The 20,926-nt window shown below is 40.2% G+C and overlaps 1 protein-coding gene across 4 annotated transcripts in view; it reads right to left on the minus strand.

Moving 5' to 3' along the window:
- The window catches only part of MIB1 (MIB E3 ubiquitin protein ligase 1), a 122,299-nt gene that overhangs the window by 59,502 nt on the left and 41,871 nt on the right, over positions 1-20,926 (minus strand). For all 4 annotated transcript variants that reach the window (XM_019487062.2, XM_006268396.4, XM_019487066.2 and 1 more), the window contains exons 11-12: positions 17,014-17,211; positions 10,749-10,900 (exon numbers count right to left, since the gene is read on the minus strand). In XM_019487062.2, coding sequence (XP_019342607.1) covers positions 10,749-10,900; positions 17,014-17,211 — 350 coding nt within the window. The remainder of the gene's footprint in view (positions 1-10,748; positions 10,901-17,013; positions 17,212-20,926) is intronic.

A 20,926-nucleotide genomic window follows, 5' to 3' on the forward strand; every position in this document is an offset into this window, starting at 1 on the left:
GAAAGAGAAACATGTAAAAAAAATCTCCTTGTGTTACATTAAAACATTGGAATTTCTAAAGCACATCCTGACCAGGGATATACTTAAAAAAAAAAAAAAAAAAAAAAAGAATTAAGACCATCTGACATTTATAACTGAGGGTCAGAGATACTCCTCTTCCCACAACCCAGTCTGTATTAGTGCTAACCAACTGTCATGAAAAACAGCAGCAAGGGGTAAAACTAAAATAACATGCCTACGCAATGTGATTTGTTATGATAAAAGATAATTACTATACATTATTTTACACAAAAAATACAGCTATTCAGTACTCTGGAATTAGTCAGAAGTTAATACTGTAACTGTACAGTATTATTAGGCCAATCTACCAATTCTAAAAAAACTGTGCCTATAAAAGTGCTCAAGAACAAACTGGTAGATTATACAAGCCATTCTGGTGTAACTTTCATTCCTGTCCTCCCTAAATTTGAGTTATATGTAATGACTTAAAAATTTAAAAGCAAATGTAGATGTGTATAATTATTTGAAGAAAAAGTCATATATACTTTGTAAAATTATATGCATATGGTAAGGAAACTTGGGGCTGTTTTGTTATGAAATAAACGTATTGGCTGCCTACGCTCCAATGCTTTGCTAAAGCTGGTAAAATGGAACCAAATCACCTGTTCAATGGATTTGGTCCCCTTCAACCAGCTGTAGCTATGCATTGATCACTACAGGACATCAAATATTTTCAGTGATGGTTATTAACACGCATGTAATTGCAAAGTTGATGATATAACCACTTTGAACATGCTTAAACTCTTCTGAACAAATTAAGAATAGGCATTTTGTAGGTTGAACACAATTCCAGAGGCTATATTTCAATGTAAACAGTTGCTTCTGTTTCACTTTCTGTTCTGATTCAAGAGAAAAGCGTTGTGATAATTTCACTACAAAAAAAATGTGTAGGCAAATAAATTCATTTTTCAATTATTATTGCTTCTGGGTTTTTTAAGGTTCCCTCTCAAACCTTGTTTTAAAAAAAATGGGGATGTAAGCTGCTTTTACAAAAGTACTCTAGGGCAATACCCTACTTCACAGGCATATTGCACTACTGAGGCTAAGTCCTCAGGGTAACAACTGTGTTTGCATCTCATACATGCTGAGCATATTATATACTATTTAAAGATAATAACTATCATTGACCTCACTGCTACACTCTAATTTGCTACTTAATTATGGGTCTAACCTTGAGACGATATGCCTTCCCACACTCCACTGTAGAAATGTCTCCTTCCAAAGCGTTTTAAAAGTTAGTTCTGTACTTAATACCTCATTTTAGGGGTACCTGCCTTTTACACTGAACTCTTCAAATTGCTTATCTGCATTTACTCTATGATGTATAAAATCATGATTTTCATGCTTCTTAAAAAAAATAAAAATTATAGCATTCGTTTTCAGAAAACACATTTCTCCAATAATTTACCAAAGAATAAAATTCCATCACCAACTAGTTCAAGACTTAAACCAGTTATGAAGTAACCAGAATATAACTATGTGAAGAAACGCAAATTCACAAAACACTAAATATTAATTGGAAAAGGGTTACCAACTCCATTTTATAATTTCGCAATTACTAGTTTGTGTACAAACTAGTTGTGTACAAACTAGTTGTCTCCACAAAATGACATGCCACATTACTAGAGAACGACATACAAATCTGATGCTTACTCCCACATCCAACATCTCTTCCAGGTTAAAGCCTAATTAGTCATATAGCTTCTAATTATTCCTGGAAGAAACTGGTAGCATGGCTGTTCAACAGCACAGTCATCCATATAAGGGACATTCAGGTATTTTGTGTAAATATGAAATCAAACTTATTATTACACTATGAATGAAGCTCTCTTCATAACCTGACCCAAGACTGTTGAGACTGTGTAAAGACAAATGAAACACTCACCAGGTAGACCTCAATTAGTTGACTAAAGCCATAATTACAGTTGTTTCAGAAATGCATAATCACTAGTATATCTTTGGTATATCTATTTTGGTTTCTATTTACTATCTAGAAAAATCTGGCTAAATGTCAGGGACAACGTTTGACTTTAAGCAGCCTCGATCAAGGAGGTTCAGAATCTTTGGCAAAAGTCTGAAGCCAATTAGTGTACAACAATCCAGCCAATTTATACACACTAAACTACTGAGGATGGTCTACTTACCAGAACTGCAGCTTTTTACACACTTCGTTCACCTCAAACTTATTCTTCCTCATCTTAGCACCACAGTTCTTCATTTAAAAAATAAGTGTATGGCATTTAATTTTAGTGCAGTTTTACACATTTCTAAAAAACTCAACTCTCATTTTGTACCTATTGCTGTTCCTTCACTCGTACATCAGAGCAGTCTTCACAGAACACATTATGCCTATTAAAAACTTACTGTGCTATCATATTCTCATAGAAAAATAACACAGGCAAATTCCTAAATATCTAAACTTAAGCTACATACTACTTTCCTATCATTCAATACTTGACATCCAAACCTTAGAATTAGACTGATTTTACCAAATTAAAGAAGCATTTAAAAGAAAGCACTCAGAAATAAACATAGATCATATAAAGAATATCACGGACTTCAACAGATTACAATCTTGCAAATTCAATGCAACTAATTATATCAGATATAGAATAACTGTATCAGAGTACAACTATGCTTATCTTAACTTATAAACCTGAAAAATCCTCAGTAAGAGACCATCAAGATGAAAGCTGTACTATAATCATAACACAGTATGTATCTATTGCCTATGACCAAATGGTGCTGTACCCAAACTGGCAATTTTGTATGAGCCACCCAAGCTGGTACAGCATTGTTCTGTTAACTCTATTCAAAGTGACAACCCAAATAAATCAGGGGCTGGGGAGAGGGAAGTTGGGAGGCAAAGGTAGGATGGCAGGGAGGAGGGAAGTAGAACATTTCTCAAATTTTATTCTCTGATATTCAGATGTTTTAACCCTCCCTACTGGTAGAAATCAGAAAAAGGAGCTCAGGGTATTAAGGAGGCAATTCTAAATACCTCACTGAAGAATATTAATCAAAAAGATCCGTCTTCAAGAAGATAGACCTCAAATTTAAGAATCAAGATATTGCTTTACTAACTCAACTACCACTAGGATCACAAGTAATTAATTTTGTGAAAGATTACTCAGTCATGAAAGAACTTCTCCAGTAATCTCTAGAAATCTTGTGTCTTATCTCCAAGTCTGTTTAGTTTCTAGTGATTAGCCTGCGTGGGGTCATATGGCACTGGCCTTCTTTAAAGCACTAAAGCATTAAAATGAGAAAAATACACATACAGCAGCTTTAACAGTTTAGAGTAGGAGATAGAACAAATGTGTAGGTTAAATCTTAGATCAGTTAGGTTTAATGCCACTAAAGGTCCCTTTACAGGTGCAGGGATCCAATACATGATCCACACAATTATACCTCCTGTCATGCCACATGTGCATGGCAGGAAGCACAATTGTGAGATCCAGCATAAGATCATATCACACTTTATTCCCAGTACAAGGGGACCCCAGGATTGCTGTCAAGGCTCCACTATACCAGCAAATAAGCTCCCACAGCTGTGAATCCCACAGTTGATGGGACTCAGCCCCAGCTGCGCCCCAGATTTGTATGGGGTGCAGTTAGGGTTAAGTCACAGGAGTCTCAGCCTTGGCAGCTGTGGGGTGCACCACCATGGCTAGGAGATCGCAGCAATTGGTGTCTCCCAACCACAGAGGCACAGGCTACAGGAGCAAAGTAAAGCTGGACAGAAACCAGCTATAAAGTTATTACACATTTCTGATATCTGGTTGGACCTGTTTTTAAGGTGCCATAGTTAAATTTGCCGATCTAAATTAATTGCGCAATTAACTAGGTAACTGCACAACAGATGAAACATGTAGCAGAGACCTAATAATATGCTGATATATTTGAAAACTCTAGCAGAACATATATACATGGTTGCTCTTGAAGAGGTTTGCCTGCTAAGGCTCAGAACTTGGCATGGAGTCTAGTGCAAGGGTTGTACAGGGCACCCAGTTGCCTCCAACACCCACTTGGTAACAACTGTCCAGAAATCTTTTTCATAAGTTTTCTACAATATTATTTGCTTTTTAAATGCCTTTTTGCCTTAAGTCTTCACAAATAGGATCAGCTAATCAAATGATAAGCATGCTTGTCAGCAAGGATAAGGAAGGAGACAATCAGTCTAGAGTACTATAACAACAGGTTAGAGATTCCTTAAAGAAGCTAGATGCTTTCAAAGTTGGCAGGGCTGGATGGGATACATACTAAGCGTAAGGAATCGGCTGAGGTATTTTCAGAGCCACCGGCTAACCTCTTTGAGAACTCGGAGAGGTCAGGTGAGGTCCCAGGTGACTGGAGAAGGGCAAATATAAATGCTCATCCTTAAGGAAGGGAAGAAGGATGTTCGTGGAACTACAGACCAGTCAGCCTAACCTCAATACTTGCAAAGATCACAAAGCAGGTTCTCAAGGAATCTCTTTTGAAGCACCTAAAAGAACAAGGTGATCAGCAGGGAACCTGGTTTTCTCTGTTTAAAAATTGCAAATTCTGATTAAAAATCCCAAATCTGCATTTTTCTGTGATTAAAATGAAACGCCACTATATACATATGTATCAGTTAAACACAATGTTTTATTGCTATATTTGCCATTTTAAAGCAACTTAAAACCCTACCAGTGCCTGAATCACCATGGGTGCCTATACATGTGCAGACAGGCTCCTCCAACACGCTGTAATTACAACGTCAGATCAGACTTGATTAATCAAGTCTGTTGGAGCTTGGCAATTATTGCGCTATAGAATACTTCAGGCGTCACGTGCATCAGCATCCCCGCACTGAAAAATGGCAGCAGGGGTATTTTTAATTAAAACTTGTTCAACAAACTTTAGTTAAAGCACCCCCACTGCGATTTTTCAGTACAGGGACGCTGATACACATGACATGCCAGGCTTTTTAATCAGAGCAGTTCTCAGAGCCGCTCTAATTAAAGCACCCCTTCTCCCCCTGAGCACATCTATAAACATCCTATTATAAAATAAATTCTAAATACCTATAAACTTTGGCATTTGATATTCAGTTTATCGTGGAAAATCAGTTCCCCCTTACCCCTTCACTCACCAGGACACAGGTCCATCTGCAGCTGTCCCCCCATACCCACTTTGTGGTGCTGAGCAGCTCCGATATGCTAGTGCCCTGCCCATGCCATTTCCCCTCACTCCAGACTCAAAGCCCCCCAACCCCCATTGGTGCCCTTCACTCCCAACCCACAGCACCCTGGGCCCTGCCAGTGACCCTCATTCCCCACCCTCAGCTCCGTAGGTGCCCCTCACTCCCCATCTACAGACCACCCGCAACCCTGCTGATGACCCTCACTCCGCAACCACAGCCCCCCGCCTTCCAGCCCTGCCATAGGGGAGCCCCAGCTGCCAGGGCTATGGGGACAAGGACCTGGGTCTGCATTCCCTGGCCCCCTCCAGCAGCACCTGAACCCTGGCTGTCACCAGTGGGAGGCAGCAGCTGCTGCAGTGGAGCAAAGCCCAGCTCCCCCTCCACCATGGGCGGCACAGCTGGAGTGGAGCCTGTGCAGAGCAGATACATGTGGGCTGCCTGCTGCAGGATCGGGGCTCCCCACCCTGATGCCCTCCCCTCAGGGCCTCGACAGCCCAGCAGACAGGGCCCAGCGCAGCAGGGCACACAGGGCTGGGCATGGAAGCTCACTGCCACCACTGGGAGCTCCGCGCCACCATGATGAAGTTCCCCCTGCCCACCTGGCAGCAGCGAGGGGCACAACTCCACACTGCCATCTCCAGCTAGGTAGCCAGGGGATGCCTCACCATGGTGGCGTGGAGCTCCCAGATGCAGCAACAAACTTGCCCAACAGGCCCCACTCTGCCCTGGCACACCGAGTCCTGCCTACTAGACTATGGAGGCCCCAGGGGAAGGGCAGGGAGCGCCGAGCCTGCAGCAGGAAACCTTCATCCGCCCCACACACAGATCTGAGGGACGCGTGCCTCCTATGGCCACCCCTGGGAGTGCATGCAGCGGCAGGGAGCCAGGCCCCTGGCCTGCCCCCTTGGACGAGCTGCCCACAGCCCCATCCTGTTCCCTGCCTGGGCCCTGCAGCTGCACATTCCAACCGCAGGCCCCAAGTCCCATACACTGCCCCAGACAGGCAGCAGCCCCTGCCCAAGTCTTAGCCCTAGCTCTGCCCAACTCCTTCCCTCCCTCACTATGGTGGCCTCAATTCCCAAACCAACTCCCACCCTCCCCCTGGGACTTACTTGTGGGGACCTGCTCTCTAGGCTGCCTGGCAGCCATGTGGATGTGTGAACGAGCACATGCACACAGCATCCCCTGCCTAACAACCCTCTCCTGTCCTCCCCAGCCTCCAAGGGGAAACCCACTGTTTTCTGAGTTTTTCTCCTTAAAATGAGAAAGTCCAAGTTTTATTGTTGGTCTAATAAAAGATATCAAATTCACCAAAGGAACCTTGTCTGCCTATATCCTTAGACCAACACGGCTACAACCTAAACCCCTGCAAGTTTTATTGTGTTTTTCCACTGCAAGTGGAAAACCCGGATACCTGGCGATCAAGAACAGTCTACACAGATTCACCAAAAACAAGCCATGCCTAACCACTTGATTTCCTTCTATAATAAGGTGAATCTCAGCATAACGGGGAGCAGTGGATGTGACATGCATTGACTTAAACAAGGCTTTTGACGTAGTCTCCCATAACATTCTCATTAACAAACTAAGGAAATACAGATTAGGGGAAGCACTGTAACATGGATATATAACTGCCTGGATCATCATGCATAACAAATAGTCATTAATGTCTCAATGTCTAGTTGGGAGGAAGTATCAAGTGAGCTTCCTCAGGGATCTGTCCTGGGTACAGTATTGTTTAACACCTTCATAAATGATCTGTATCATGGGATTGAGTGAATGCTTGGCAAATTTGCAGACGATACCAAGTTAGGTGGAGTTGCAGATGCCCTGTAGGGTAGGACTGGGATCCAGAATGACCTGGACAGACTGGAAAGGTGAACCACAATCAATCAACTGAAATTCAACACAGACAAGGGCAAAGTCCTGCACTTGAGATGGAATAACTGTGTGCACAAATACAGACTGCCTAGGTTGCAGTACTGCAGAGAAACAGTCAGGGGTTCCAATGAACCATAAAGCTGAATGTGAGGCAACAGTGTGCTCTTGTGGCAAAAAAACCAAGAGCATACTAGGCACTGTTAACAGCAAATCAGGCAAGTGATTCTTCCATTCTGGTCAGTGCGGGTAAGGCCTCCTGACAGATTGGTAAGAACCCAGCAGAGAGTGACAACAATGATTAGAGGCCTAGCAAGCAACACTTAGGAGAAAAGAGTGAAAGAACTAGGGTTATTTATTCTGGAAGAGAGAAGACTGAGGGCAGATTTGATAAGTCTTCAAATGCCTGCAGGGCAATTACAGAGAGGATGGAAATGGGCTTTTCCCTAAGGCCACAGAAGACAAGACTAGGAGCAATGGCTTTTAAACTGCAGCAGAGGAAATCTGGGTTGGAGATTAAGAAGAACTTTCTTACTATGATGGCTGTCAAGAAGTGGAACAGGCTGCCTAGAGAAGTGGTGAAACCTCCACCCCTGGAGATTTTCCAGAGAAGGTTAGCCAGACATTTGGCTGGGATGGTTTAAGCAGAGATGATCCTGCCCTGAGCTCATAAGGTCTCTTCCAGTGCCGTTTTCCTATGAATCCGCTCATGAGATCCCTTCCAGCCCTATTTTCCTATGATCCAAACAACTGAAAGAAATGCTCTGTATTTAGCAAAAAGATGAACCCTTCATTCTGATAGACTGGCACACTTACTTCTGTTTGTCACCTTGAGGCTTAATTATTGCAGTGTTCTCTATACAAGGTTACAGCTTCAAGGCACATGGAAACTGCAGCTAATACAGAATAAGGTGGCCTACTTAAGCAAAGTTTGTCAGTATGTTTGTATCGTGCCTCTGTTTTAGGTGGTTTGTGTTTGCCCAAGCCAGGTTTCTACATCCAGAAAGAGGCTAACAATAGGGCAATGAAACCAACTGAACAATGAAGGGAGCAATTGTGAATACAGTTTATAGGACTTTCAAAGAACCTGAACCTAGACTAACAGCATTCTGGCAAGAGATAAGAAACCTAGGAACTTCCATAACTAAATGTGACTTGTGTTTTCCTTTTGTTTCCACTAATATCTTCTTATACAGGTGTATAAAACATCCACCCACTCCTGCAATAACCCATCATACTCCTAAATCAAACTATTTTTTGCATTAACAAAAAGCAAAATGCTATTTTTTGCATGTGCAAAAAGCATTTAATTTCTTTTTAAATGCTTAGTAAGTACTTTATTATATTCAGAAGAGATTAACATACCAACCAAATTTAACCATTCCTCTCCTACAGCAGTGGTACCTAGTTACCACTTCAAGGTTCATGTATGTATATTTTGGATAGTTTTCCACTATCATTTAAATGAAGAAAGGGTTCTGCATACTCTGAGAACCATAATTTTAGAGCTGATTCTGATTTATTATTGCAATGTAACTGATTATAGTAGTCAAACCGCAAAGACTACTTTGCGGTTTGAGCAAGTGCAGCAGACATGAGCAAGTGCAGCAGAATCTAGATTCTTTCTTTGGATATATCTTCTTGCCAAATACAGACAGTTTGATTGAATTATTTGGCTACTATAGCAAGGAGTACCCTCAAGTTTATATATGGACAGCAAGCGATTTCTGGACAGTTGCTACCAATGCATTTCCGCAAGCATGTATTCCAATATTGAGGAGAAAACCTACAGGAACAGATAGCTTTTCACTGTGGGAACAGATAGCTTCACTGTCCTAATAAATGGGGAAAAAAAAAGTTTCACTGAGCTGCATACTGGTTTGACCCTAATTCCAGGTAATTACAGTACATAATATAGATGGGATGAATCCGTGTGTCCAGTACCACACCCTCAAAGGGCTTGGTCTCCTGGAAAAATGGAGAGAATATGGTACTGTTCAGTGATTGATTTATTAAGAAACCATAGTTCTGACGTAGAAGCAAATGTTTTCAAAAGAGCATATTAAAATCCTGATCGGATCCTCGAAGAATTTCCTTATATTCTACAACTATGAGCACAGTAGAAAGATCTAGCGGTGTCATTTATCCTATTGAGTACAGCATCATTTCTACTTCTCTACCTCCTCTGATTTAATGTGCCACTCACAAATATAGCTATAAGTGGTATTATGTGGTTTTGTGTTTATTATATGAAAATCAACATTGCTGTTTACAATGCCTTTTCTAATAATCCACCCTAACAACTCGTCTGAAAGTCAAGCTAGGTTCTCTTCTGCATCAGTAGAGGTGCCCTCTGTTCTTCCAAATTCAATGAGCTGAAAATTAGTGGAAGCATTTCGGAATTGCAAAAGGAAATAAGTGTTTGAATATGAAAATACTAAGAACTGTTGTCCTGACAACTCTGAAAAAGTCATTTATCCATAAGAAGGTAACCAATGATATAATGAAAACTCTCCATACAGCTCCTCATTTAAACTGAGCAATAAACCAGGCATTAAAAAAAACTATATTTAACTGTAGATTAGAAAAAAGTATGCTGTAACTGAGCACAACAAATAATGCCTGAAATGAACAATTATGGAATTAACTGCTGTGAAGGCAAAATGCCAGATCTACCACAGAAAGTGTTCGATTATACATTTTTTGTATTGGATGAAAGTAAATGTGTCATCCCGATGGCTACTTAAATACAGTGATAAGTTCAATACGATTATTTTATAGCTATGTGATGCTTTTACTGAAGAAATACTGACCAAAGTTGATGAAACTAATGGCTGAAATAACCATCATACAAGGGGGCAGAATTAAGGTTGCTCATGTAACTGTATCCATGGTATTATCTGAACCAAAGGCCTAATTCTGTAAGTGTACTAAAGAATTTCCAAGGCTTTACAGAAGTTAAATCAGGCCAACGAATGACTTTCCTCACTAGGTACACACCCTGTTGCTCAGGAAACGAAAGACATGCAAGTGAATTTGCAACCAAGCTTGCAACCCCATTCCTATGGACCCTCCACCACTCACTATGCAACGTTGTAAATATCCTCATTAACTATGTACATGTCAGTCAGACAGAATACACATACCTTCCTTCCATTAACAGATTATTAAATACTTTTTATCAGTCACTGTAACTGTACTTTGCATTTAAATAAAACCTCCCTGCTTCCAAATAGAATTGCCACTTGAATACTCAAGGCTTTTAATAAGGGTTCACCCCCTTCAAAATTCCAAAATTCTAGCCCTCAGGTGTTTCAACTGTAAAACTTAAAAAATAGCACAAAACCAAGAGTTAAAGAAAAGTGACTTGAAGAATATTTCCTTCCCCCTTCAAGCTTCCCTTCATATACTCAAACAACTGGAGCATTTTTCTAATAAATCTACCCTAAAAACAGTACTTTGAGGCAGAAGTACATCAGGATACATTTCAACTTTCCAGAAGTTATGAGCAACTGAAAATGACATAGGAATGGGACTGCTGTTTGACAACTATATAAGTTTCCTTGACCATAATACTACAGTTCCCTTCCTCTCCCAGATAATTTTTAGCAAACATTATAAAATCAGAAACAAAAACACTTACCTGGGATTTCCCCTTAGTGCAGCATGATGGAGAGCATTAAATCCATTGTTGTTTGTAATAGTTACATCTGCTCCAGCCTCCAACAGTACAGCCAGGATGTCATCACGCTTTTTACTTATAGCATCATGGAGTGGAGTATCCCCTTCAGAATCCTAAAAACAAAATTGGTTTCCCATGAATCTCTATCTTCAGGAGAGTTGAAGGAAAAAAAATGCCTTGAACAACACTAGGAGAGTCAAATAAAATACAGTTCATTAATGCCAGTTCTATCATTTGAATTAATTCCAGTCTATTACCAAATATTTTTGTCTTCATGTCTGAGATATACTGTGTTCTTTAAAAATCAGGAAATAAACCTCATCCAGTGAAAAGTGCATCAAGAAGGCAAAATAATAGATTCCCCACATGACAAGCTTTAAGAAAGAAATAATTTTAAGGGAAATATACCATTTTTCAGTTAGCAAAAGGTTACTTTCCTAGTACTTGATAATACAAAGTGCTAGAGATGGTTCTGTATATACCAAAACAAATTAGGAATGTACATTTATCTTATCTTACCAGAGTTTTACTTCTAATAAATCCAAATTAAGTGAAAAAAAATTATTCCATCCCAGAAGAAATTTGTACAAAATGTATTAAAAACTCAAATGCACATTTTTGGACTGTCCATATGAAGACAGTTTAAAGGTGAGTTTATGGTGTTGCTGAATAGCCACAAACTCTGGATTTAGGCACAAGGTGATATCCTGGCCACATTTAATTATAAATAAATGTTTTGTATTATAAATAAATAAGTGTTTTGTCATTAACTTAAATAGAACCAGAATTTCATTTGTGTGTGTTAGCAGTCCACCATACTCTGAAAAGGCTCTCTCAGTATTTGTACTGTCAGAATGTTTCACATACAAAGCTGTAATGTTCCAAACGTGGAAAAATGTCTTGTGCAAACTTGCATAAAATGACCTGCAAATGGAATGAATAAGATATTTTTTCAAATGATCAAACTCCTCACATTTACCGTATATAAAGTGTATTTTTCATCACATGATGATTTGGCTAAAACTATGGGTCTACTTTCTACATTTCAAGAGAAGATGCAACCCCAAATATACCTCCTGCACTTTCATCTACTTCAGTGAAATCAATTTCTTAATGATGACTGCAACTTCCTCTACATGTGACATTATCCCAACAATTTTTATGGCAATAAGCAGACAAGGTTTTTTTGGGTAAATGTGATACCTTTTAGTTTAGTAGACCACCTAAATAGTTGGAAAATTGTTCCTTGCAAGCTTTTGGGTATAAACCTCCTTCTTCAGGCAGAGGGAGAATCTACAGTTGTGCTGTGGTCTCCTGGATGGGTTAGAAGCCAGTTTGCAGGAATGCAGGCCAGGGAAAATGCAACTATGTGGTAGTGAGACATCAGAGGGGGTAAGAGACAATGGGGGGCAGGGAATAGTGCTGGAAAGTAGCTGGTAAACTGTAGAGGAGGTGCCTGAAGTTATGATGGCAGGCAGATTATAAATGTGTCATAAATGTCTATATTTAGTCCATGATTTTTTGTATCCAGTAGACTGATTAAGTGAAGTTCGTAGGCTCATCTGCAACAAGTGTTTTGTAAATTCCCTTTGAGGATTATAACAGAGATTGGAGTGAGAGTGGTTTTCTTATGAGAAATGTGCCCCCACAGATAATTGAGTATTTTTGTATTTGACAGATTTTCAGTGTGTGTTCATTCTGGTATGCAGTTGTTGTTTGGTTTCTCCTACAATTTTCCATCAGGGCCTTTAATGCACTGGATGAGATATGTTACATTTCTGGAGGTGCAGTATAAGATCCAGAAATGGTGATGGTTCTGTTGTGGGATGTAGTTATTGTGGGAGTGGTGGAGATGTGTTGGCAGGTTTTACATTTCTTGTCCTGGCATGGACTGGATCCATTCGGTGTGTTTTAGCCCATAGAAGTTTGCTTCTGGTGATGAGGTTGGTGAAGTTCAGTGCTTGTTTAAAGGCTAGGATGGGTGGTTCTAGGAAGATCTCTTTAAGAACTGGGTCTTCCTTCTAGTATGGGTTGCAATTGTTTGAGGATTTTCCGTTTAGGTTCCAAAGAAGGATGGTGTGTCATAACTAATGGTGTGTGATTCATCGGGGTTTTCTTTTTGTACTGCAGCAATTCTTCATGTGGTATCCAGGTGGCTCTTTCAAAAGTATGACCTCTCTCTCTCTGGAAGACTGTCCTTGTCGAATAAAAGCTCTTTTGAGATTTTTGAGGTGATAACTGCAGGTGTTCTCCTCATTGCAAATTCAGTGTTATTGGAGGGCTTGGTGGTCTATTACAGATTTCTTAGTATGTTTAGCATGATTGTTAGTTCTGTGCAGATATGTATGTTGGTCCATGGGTTTCTTGTAGTTTGTATTTTACCATTCTGGATATTGATCATACTGTCTAAAAAAGAAATGTTGGTGCTAGAGTACTCAAGTGATAGTCTGATGGAGGGGTGATGATTATTGAATTTGATGGAAATCAAATCAGAGATTGCAGGTTTTCAGTCCAAATGATGCATATGCCATCTATATATCTTAAGTGTAATATGGGTCTGATAGTGCAGTCCTTGAGCAATTCTTCTTCCAGGCAGCCCATTAAAAGGTTGGCATGTTGTAGGGCCATTCTGGTGCCCACAGCTGTGCCCATGGTCTGGAGGAAGTATTGGTTACTGAAAGTGAAGTTGCTGTATGTGAGGATGAGGTGTACAAGTTCAGTAATATCTTTAGGTCTGTACTCTCAGTTGTAATCTTGCTCCTGTAGATATGTAAGATAGGTCTGGATGCCATCCTGGTGTGAGATGTTGGTATATAAGCTAGTAACATCCATGGTGGCTAAGAGGTTGTTGCCGGGAAGGTGGTCTATGTTTTCAAGATTTCATAAAAAGTTTGTTGCATCTTGGACAAAACTCACTCTTTGGGTGACAAGAGGTTTTAGGATGGATTCAATAAAACCTGGTATTTCCTCAGATAGGGTTCCATGGTTGGATATCATAGGTGTGCCTGGGTTCCCTTGCTTGTGGATTTTAGGGAGCATGCAACAAGTCCCTGGGTTGGGTAGCAGGTGGCGGGGGAATCAAGCTCTGTAGTTTTTCTTGTTCAGATGGAAATGATTTGATGATAGTTTTGAGTTTTAAGATGAAAAGGGGAGTTGGATCTTCCTCTATTTTTTTGTAGTAGATTGTGTCAGAGTTGTCTTTTGGGTTGTTTTATGTAGTCTTCACGGTTAAGGATAACTATAGCTCCTCCTTTATCTTCTGGTTTATTATTATTTGGTGGTTGGACCTTAAGACCTTATGGCTCTTCTCTCTGAGAGGGAGAGAGGTTGTATGGTGGCATGTGTTATTGTTTTTTTCCCCTGAAGCAGTCGATATAGCATTCAAGGTTTGGAATTTTGTCCACAGTGAGGTGTCCAGCCTGATAGGTTTTTGGGGGTTATTTTTTCCTTGATGTTGTCAAAGAATGAAGTGTTGTTGCAAGCAGATTCATTTTGGTTGTGGAAATATTCCTTTAGACGGAGTAGCCAGAATAATTCTTCGAGTTCTCCACACTGTAGTATTTTATTAGGGTATTTTTTCCTGACAGAAATTCAGACCTTTAGAGGGGATAGATTTTTCAGCTTTAGTACGCATATGCGTGGAGAGATTAATAATATTTGAAAGTTAATTTGTTCTTTCAATGACATGGAGTATGAAGCTGGAGTGCTGGTGTTGTTTCTTCTTCCTGGAGTAACTGGTTCCATATCTTTTTGTGTTGAATGGATGTTGTAGACAATCTTTGGCAGTCTCTTTGTATATATTGCATAATTTTTGGGAAGATAGCCGGATTTCTCTCATTTAAATTGTTGCAGCACGTGTTGATTTCCTTCTTGAGGTGACCTCTTTCGGAGTAGGTTAGGTGAAAAAGATGATTTCTAAGGTTTTCTGAAGTTCTCCTGCATAGTTGCAAAAGCATATTTGGAGTTGTATGTAGACATCAGAGGTTCAATCCTTTGGGAATGTTGTGGTGTTTCTTGCATAGGCTTAAAAAATACATGTCACTGTTGAGTTTGGCTTCTTTCTTTTTCATGTTGTGAAGTTCCTATTTTATGGAAACTTATGAAAATACTGATTTTGTTTTCCACTGACTCTACATGACTTTTCATAGATTCAAGGAACTTAAGGCCAAACAGGGTTATTAGATCCCATACACCACAGACTATTACATTTCCTCCATTTATCCCATTACTGGGCTGAATACAACAGGTCGGTTAGTATATGTAATGCTTAGCAGAAGCTGAAGTTTGAAGGAAGCCGTCTAGCTCAGATATAAGACAAAGGTAATGCATGTAAGCCAGATGCAAGCAATTGAAGTAAACATTACATTTTTAAATTGCCTACTCTAAGTTTGCTTACTTTTATTATTCAGCTGTTCACCTTCAGAAGACAGCTGGTGTCTTTAGTCTGACAGGATATCCAGACCGAAACAGTGAATCAGAGTGTCTACATTGACCAGGAAGAGCACACACCAACTGCTGAAACTTCCTTAGCCTGACAAAGGGTTTCTGAACCCAAAAACTTGCTTAATAACTTTTCTCCAAGTATTTGGGTTGGTCTAATAAAAGATATCAGATTCATCCAAGGAACCTTGTCTGCCTACAATCGACCAGGACATTTCAATTTTTCTCATTATCCAAGGTTCACTTCAGCATTTTACATAGGTCAACACACAGGCAACAACTTGCACACCAAATAATTGCCCGGTTGTTCCGCTTCCTCATTTTATTTCATTTTTTAAAGAAATATCATACTATACTTAGGACTATGGGTAAGTAGGCCTGGAAGGGACCTCATGAAGCCACCTAGCCCTGCTCAGGGCAGGAGCATCCCTGATTAAACAATCCCAGCCAAGTGTCTGTCTAACCTGCTCTGCAAAATCTCCAGGAATAGAGATTTCACAACTTCTCTAGACAGCCTGCTCCACTGCTTGACCACCATCATCATAAGGAAGTTCTTCCTAATCTCCAGCCCAGATTTCCTCTGCTGCATCTTAAAAACCATTGCTCCTAGTCTTGTCCCCTCTGGCCTTAGAAAAAAGCCCATTTCCATCCTCTCTGTAATTGTCCTGCAGGCATTTGAAGACTTATCAAATCCACCTTCAGTCTTCTCTCTTCCAAACTAAATAGCCCTAGTTTTTCCACTCTTTTTCTTTTAAACATTGCTTCCTAGGCCTCTAATAATTTCTGTCACTTTATGCTGGGTTCTTACTAATCTGTTCACATCATTCTTCAAGTGTGAGCCCCAAAACTGGACCCAATGCTGCAGGTGAGGCCTTGCCAGTACCGAACAGAAGGGAAGAATCACTTGCCTTGATCTGCTGTTAAGACTGTCTAGTATGGTCTTGTTTTTTTGCCACAAGAGCACACTGTTGCCTCATATTCAGATTTATGGTCCACTGGAACCCCCACCTCCTTTTGCACAGTACCGCAGCCTAGGCAGTCTGTATTTGTGCATGTAGTTATTCCATCTCAAGTGCAAGACTCTCCACTTGTCCATGTTGAATTTCAGATGACTGACTGCATACCATTTCTCCAGGTCACTCTGGATTCCAGCCCTACCCTGCAGAGCATCTGCTCCACCCAACTTGGTGTCATCCGCAAATTTGCCAAGCATGCACCCAATTCTATTACCTAAGGCATTAATGAAGATAATAAATAATATCAGATCCAGGACAGACTTCTGTGGAACCCCACCTGATACCTTCCTCCCAACTAGATGTTAAGTATCATAGCTGTGTATCACAGTTAACACTGATTTCCAATGAATATGTATACACATTTTTTTCCTCCTCATATAAACCTGGTATTTGAGGCTCTCAAACTTGCTGTTTAGAAGGAGGAGCTGATGGAAGACCACTCTCACTGATGAAGTCAGCTCTCAAACTTTTTTTACTTTATATGATAGTAAGTACACTGACCCTACAACTCAGGTCGTAAAGTCTCTTTTCTAGGTCATATCTGGTAAGGGAGAATAGGGAGTTCCAAGTAGATGGGAGGTTTAATCTGACTGTTTATGAATGGTAAAGCAAGAAGAAAAGCATTTTATATTTAAATAAAATACGCAATGTTCTAGAAAGCAATTCAGATTATAGCCTTTAGACATATTTATAAACAGCATCCATGCACCATGTTTATATAAACATTTTAGTGTGAAGACAAAAGCGAATGCATGTCAAATCTGTTTCACCTGTAGACTAGGGTGGCAGCCGAAGTCCAGTAAAGTCTTCACAACTTGCAGATGACCTTTATTAACAGCAATGTGGAGCGGAGTCTGTCTGCGCTTGTTTCGAGCATTCAGATCTGCACTGCCTCTGTGCAAAACCTCAATCACAGCACCTTCATCTCCAAATGCTGCATGGTGAACAGCTCTGTCTCCATCTTTGTCCTAAACAGCAAACATGAATTTGAATCAGTCACATTTCCTTTTTCTATGCAATTACAAAAAGATTGCTTCAAACTGATTAAGGGATTTTTAATTCTACTTCCTCAATTAGATACAAATAAATAAGCGTGGATGCTGCATGGTCTTGGAGGTGCCTACATGCAAGTGTTCCAACACCTAACATTTATGTACCACAGTGCAGAATAAACCAGTTTGAACAGGTTTAGGTATTCAATGACAATGGAGACACTTTGGCGATTGAAGGGCAAACTAACTTAACCAAGCTAAACCTGTTCTATAAAAAAAGAACAGGGAGAGCTCAGCACCTCCAAAGAGCTTTTCAGGAAGCTTTAAGGTAGCCAAGAGGAAAAAAACTGAAGCACAGGAATATCTGAACTCCTGCTCCTCTCAATAGTTTGAAGCACCTGACTTGAGCCGACCACTATGTTTCCATTCATTGTATTGTACCTAATTCATTCTATTGTACCTAATCCTATTTGAGAGGTAGCTGCTGAGGTACCTTGTAGCTCAGAATGGCTAGCCTGATATCTTAAAGAGGGAAAGCAGCCTATATCTTACCAAACAGCATCCTGCTTAGAACAGTAGCTCAAGAAGATCTGGGGTCTAGACCAGTGGGCTGGATGGGCAGTGGCCAGGCTGTCCACAGGTTAGACTCCGATGGTGAACCTAATCTGGCACAGGGTGGTCATGGCAGGGCCCAATCTGGCTGTGCAGAAGCAGACAGGGTGAAGCCTGGCTCCAGCCTCGCCCCACAGGGGGAGGAGGGGACATGGCCCAGCCCCACAGGGGAAAGGAGTGTGGCCTGGCCACACCGTATTTCCTGCTGTTGCTCCCCCACTGCCAAATTTCCTGATCCATGGAAAGCCTCACAGGCCAAATACCTATGGCTCCACAAAGCCACATTTGGCCCATGGGCTGGAGATTGAGCACCCCCTGTTCTAAACCTACTTCACTCTGAAGAGATTTTAATCTACATCTCCCATTTCCCAAATATGTGCCCTAATTGCTAGGGCACAATCATACAGAGTAGGCAAGGGCACTCTTTCATCTCCCCATCCTGCTGGAGCTGGCCACTAGTCATGCAAAAGTACAAGAGCGATGAAGCCAAAGAAACCAAGCAAGAGGAAGTGTTATTTTGTAGCCTACTGTTTATGGCCCTCCTTTTGGAAGTGAGAACACCCGAGTACCACAGTCCCTACTGCTAGGGTTATTTCTATTTTTTAAGCAATGGTGATCTAAAGTCTAATGAGAAGGCTAGGAACAGAGACCATACAATGAAAAGCAAAATGGAACCTACACCAAAACCTAGCAGACTGATCCTTTGGGTAAAACCTTAATAGGTCATATTTTTTTATTCTATAGAATAGCTACTGTCAGCAAAAATGTTTAAAAGCAGACCATCCTCATTCTATATACTTTAGTCAATACCTGAGTATATCATTCAGCTATTTGTTCAAGTTATGGCATAAGATTGCATTCACTTAACTATGATATAACACCCACACAGATTTAATTTTCATTTAAGTTTTCTTCCACTATTTATTTTCCAAGATAAATCTGTTTAATCCTTTATCACGTTAAAAAAGAAATAATCATATTCTACAGTCCAGTGCATGTTGCTGAAATCTTAAGCAAATGTTCAACTAAACATAATCAAATGGAGAACAAAAAATACTCTTCAAGCCTTTAATTAGTTAATGTAACATCCATAAAAGCAAACTGTACCACTACATTTATATGACTTATGTACATATAAATTCAGAACATTGCAACTGATAATAATTTAGATACAGAATATATGCTAAAATACAAACTGGTGCTATGCAAGTAATTGCTAACATTAGCTTGCACTTCAAACTAAAAATCAATTAGGTAGGTGCAAGGCAAACAATAAATTGACGAGATTAGTAGCTGATGCTTCTGAATGGTCTTCCTCTATTTCTCATCTATTGATAGTACGTTCAGGACCATTGTGTAAAAGAAAGTTAATCCTCAGTAGTGTTAAACTCTATAAAAAGATATAACAGCCTAGATTATGGAGACATAACATAATTACTAGGAGTAAGCTACCCTGGGTTTTACCAGACAATAACTTTATGGTAGGAGACACATGACTGGGATCTCCCTAAGCAGCTGTCTAGAGTAGGTGCTATTACAGCCCCTGGCCACTAGGTGGCCATCAAGCCACTTATAAGCAAACAAATACCATGGGAATTAAATTGTCTAGAGCAGGGGTGCCATACTCATGGAGGCCACAAGGAAAGCACCATGGACATACCTCTCCCACACTCCATCCACACCAAGGCCCCATATCCTGGACTGGCTGGGGCAGAAATTGCATGCAGACACACCCAGGACCCTGAATGAGGCTGGCCCAGGTCATGCTGCATGCAGTGTGGGGGTTGATTCCGGACCCAGAGGCAGCACCACAGGCCAGATACCAAATACAGCCTGCAGGCTGTATCTCTGACACCCCTGGATTACAAGAATGGACACATTGTAAATCCCACATTTTTCAAGATGTAACTTTATCCTGGACTGAGACACTTACTATCCAAGTATGGCTGTATGTAACGTGTCCACTCCATTTTTTTCCTAAGTAATAAATGAGCCATGTGTCTGCACTCTTAATCTACAAGTCTACATTAAGAATCTCTGCAATGAGTCAGCTAGGACTGTTTAAACACACATGCATGTGAACACACTAAATGTAGCTACCCAGACCCCTCCCAAAGTTCGCAACTCTTGCCTACTGTTCAAGGAACTGGTATAACCACAGCAGAAAAAACCTCCTAGCACCATATTTAGAGTGATACCATTTCCATAATGTAAACAGGCCCTTTGATAGCTTTTGAAAGATTAAAATGTTAACCCCAGTGTCCTGGCCAAATTCTAATTTGGGTAATTATGTTCTGCTCCCTCTCATCTCCCTTGCATTTTAGCCACATGGTGTAATTGCCTTCAGTCCCTATATCTTGAATTGATGTAAAACATGACTGAGTCATGTTTAACAGCAGCTACATTTCACTCCAGAGAGTGCTTTGTATTTCACTGGTGAGTGAAACAACTCCTTTACATATGCATTTAAAATCTGCAAAGTGCTTTGGGATCCTTCAGCATGAAATATTACATAAAACATGTCATTTTACCAAACTATCATTATAAATGAGGTGCTCTAACCTCATTTATTTTAAGCCAAAAAGCCAAATTCATGAACACTTAATCAATAAGACACAAATACTTGCAATTATTTTAAAGTGTGGAGTTCCAAGTACATATGGACATTATTCCTACCCCTATTTCTTGATAAGTTTATCTCTAAAAAAAAATAAAGCATGTTGTAGTGTTTATTATACCACAGAATATCAACTGTACTAGCCAGAATCAGCTTCTTAAGCAGCCATGCCCAGCAAGTCTCATTAAAAAGAGGCTGAAAATTAAAATGAACATGTACTGAAAATGTGAAATATTTTACCTATTTCTTTACTACCCAATAATTTCTTCATACAGATTGGAATTCTACATTATGTCCCTATTTAATATCCAAATAAAAAAACATTACATACAGTCATACTGATGTGACCAGCCATGTGTCCTGATTACTGTGTTACTGATTACTGATTTACTGAAATCACTATTCAGCACCAGATCAACTATTTCTTAGGGAGACAACAAAATGAAGCTAACACCTGTGCAG

The sequence above is a fragment of the Alligator mississippiensis genome, chromosome 3 (assembly GCF_030867095.1).
Source record: "Alligator mississippiensis isolate rAllMis1 chromosome 3, rAllMis1, whole genome shotgun sequence".
Taxonomy (NCBI): Eukaryota; Metazoa; Chordata; order Crocodylia; family Alligatoridae; genus Alligator; species Alligator mississippiensis.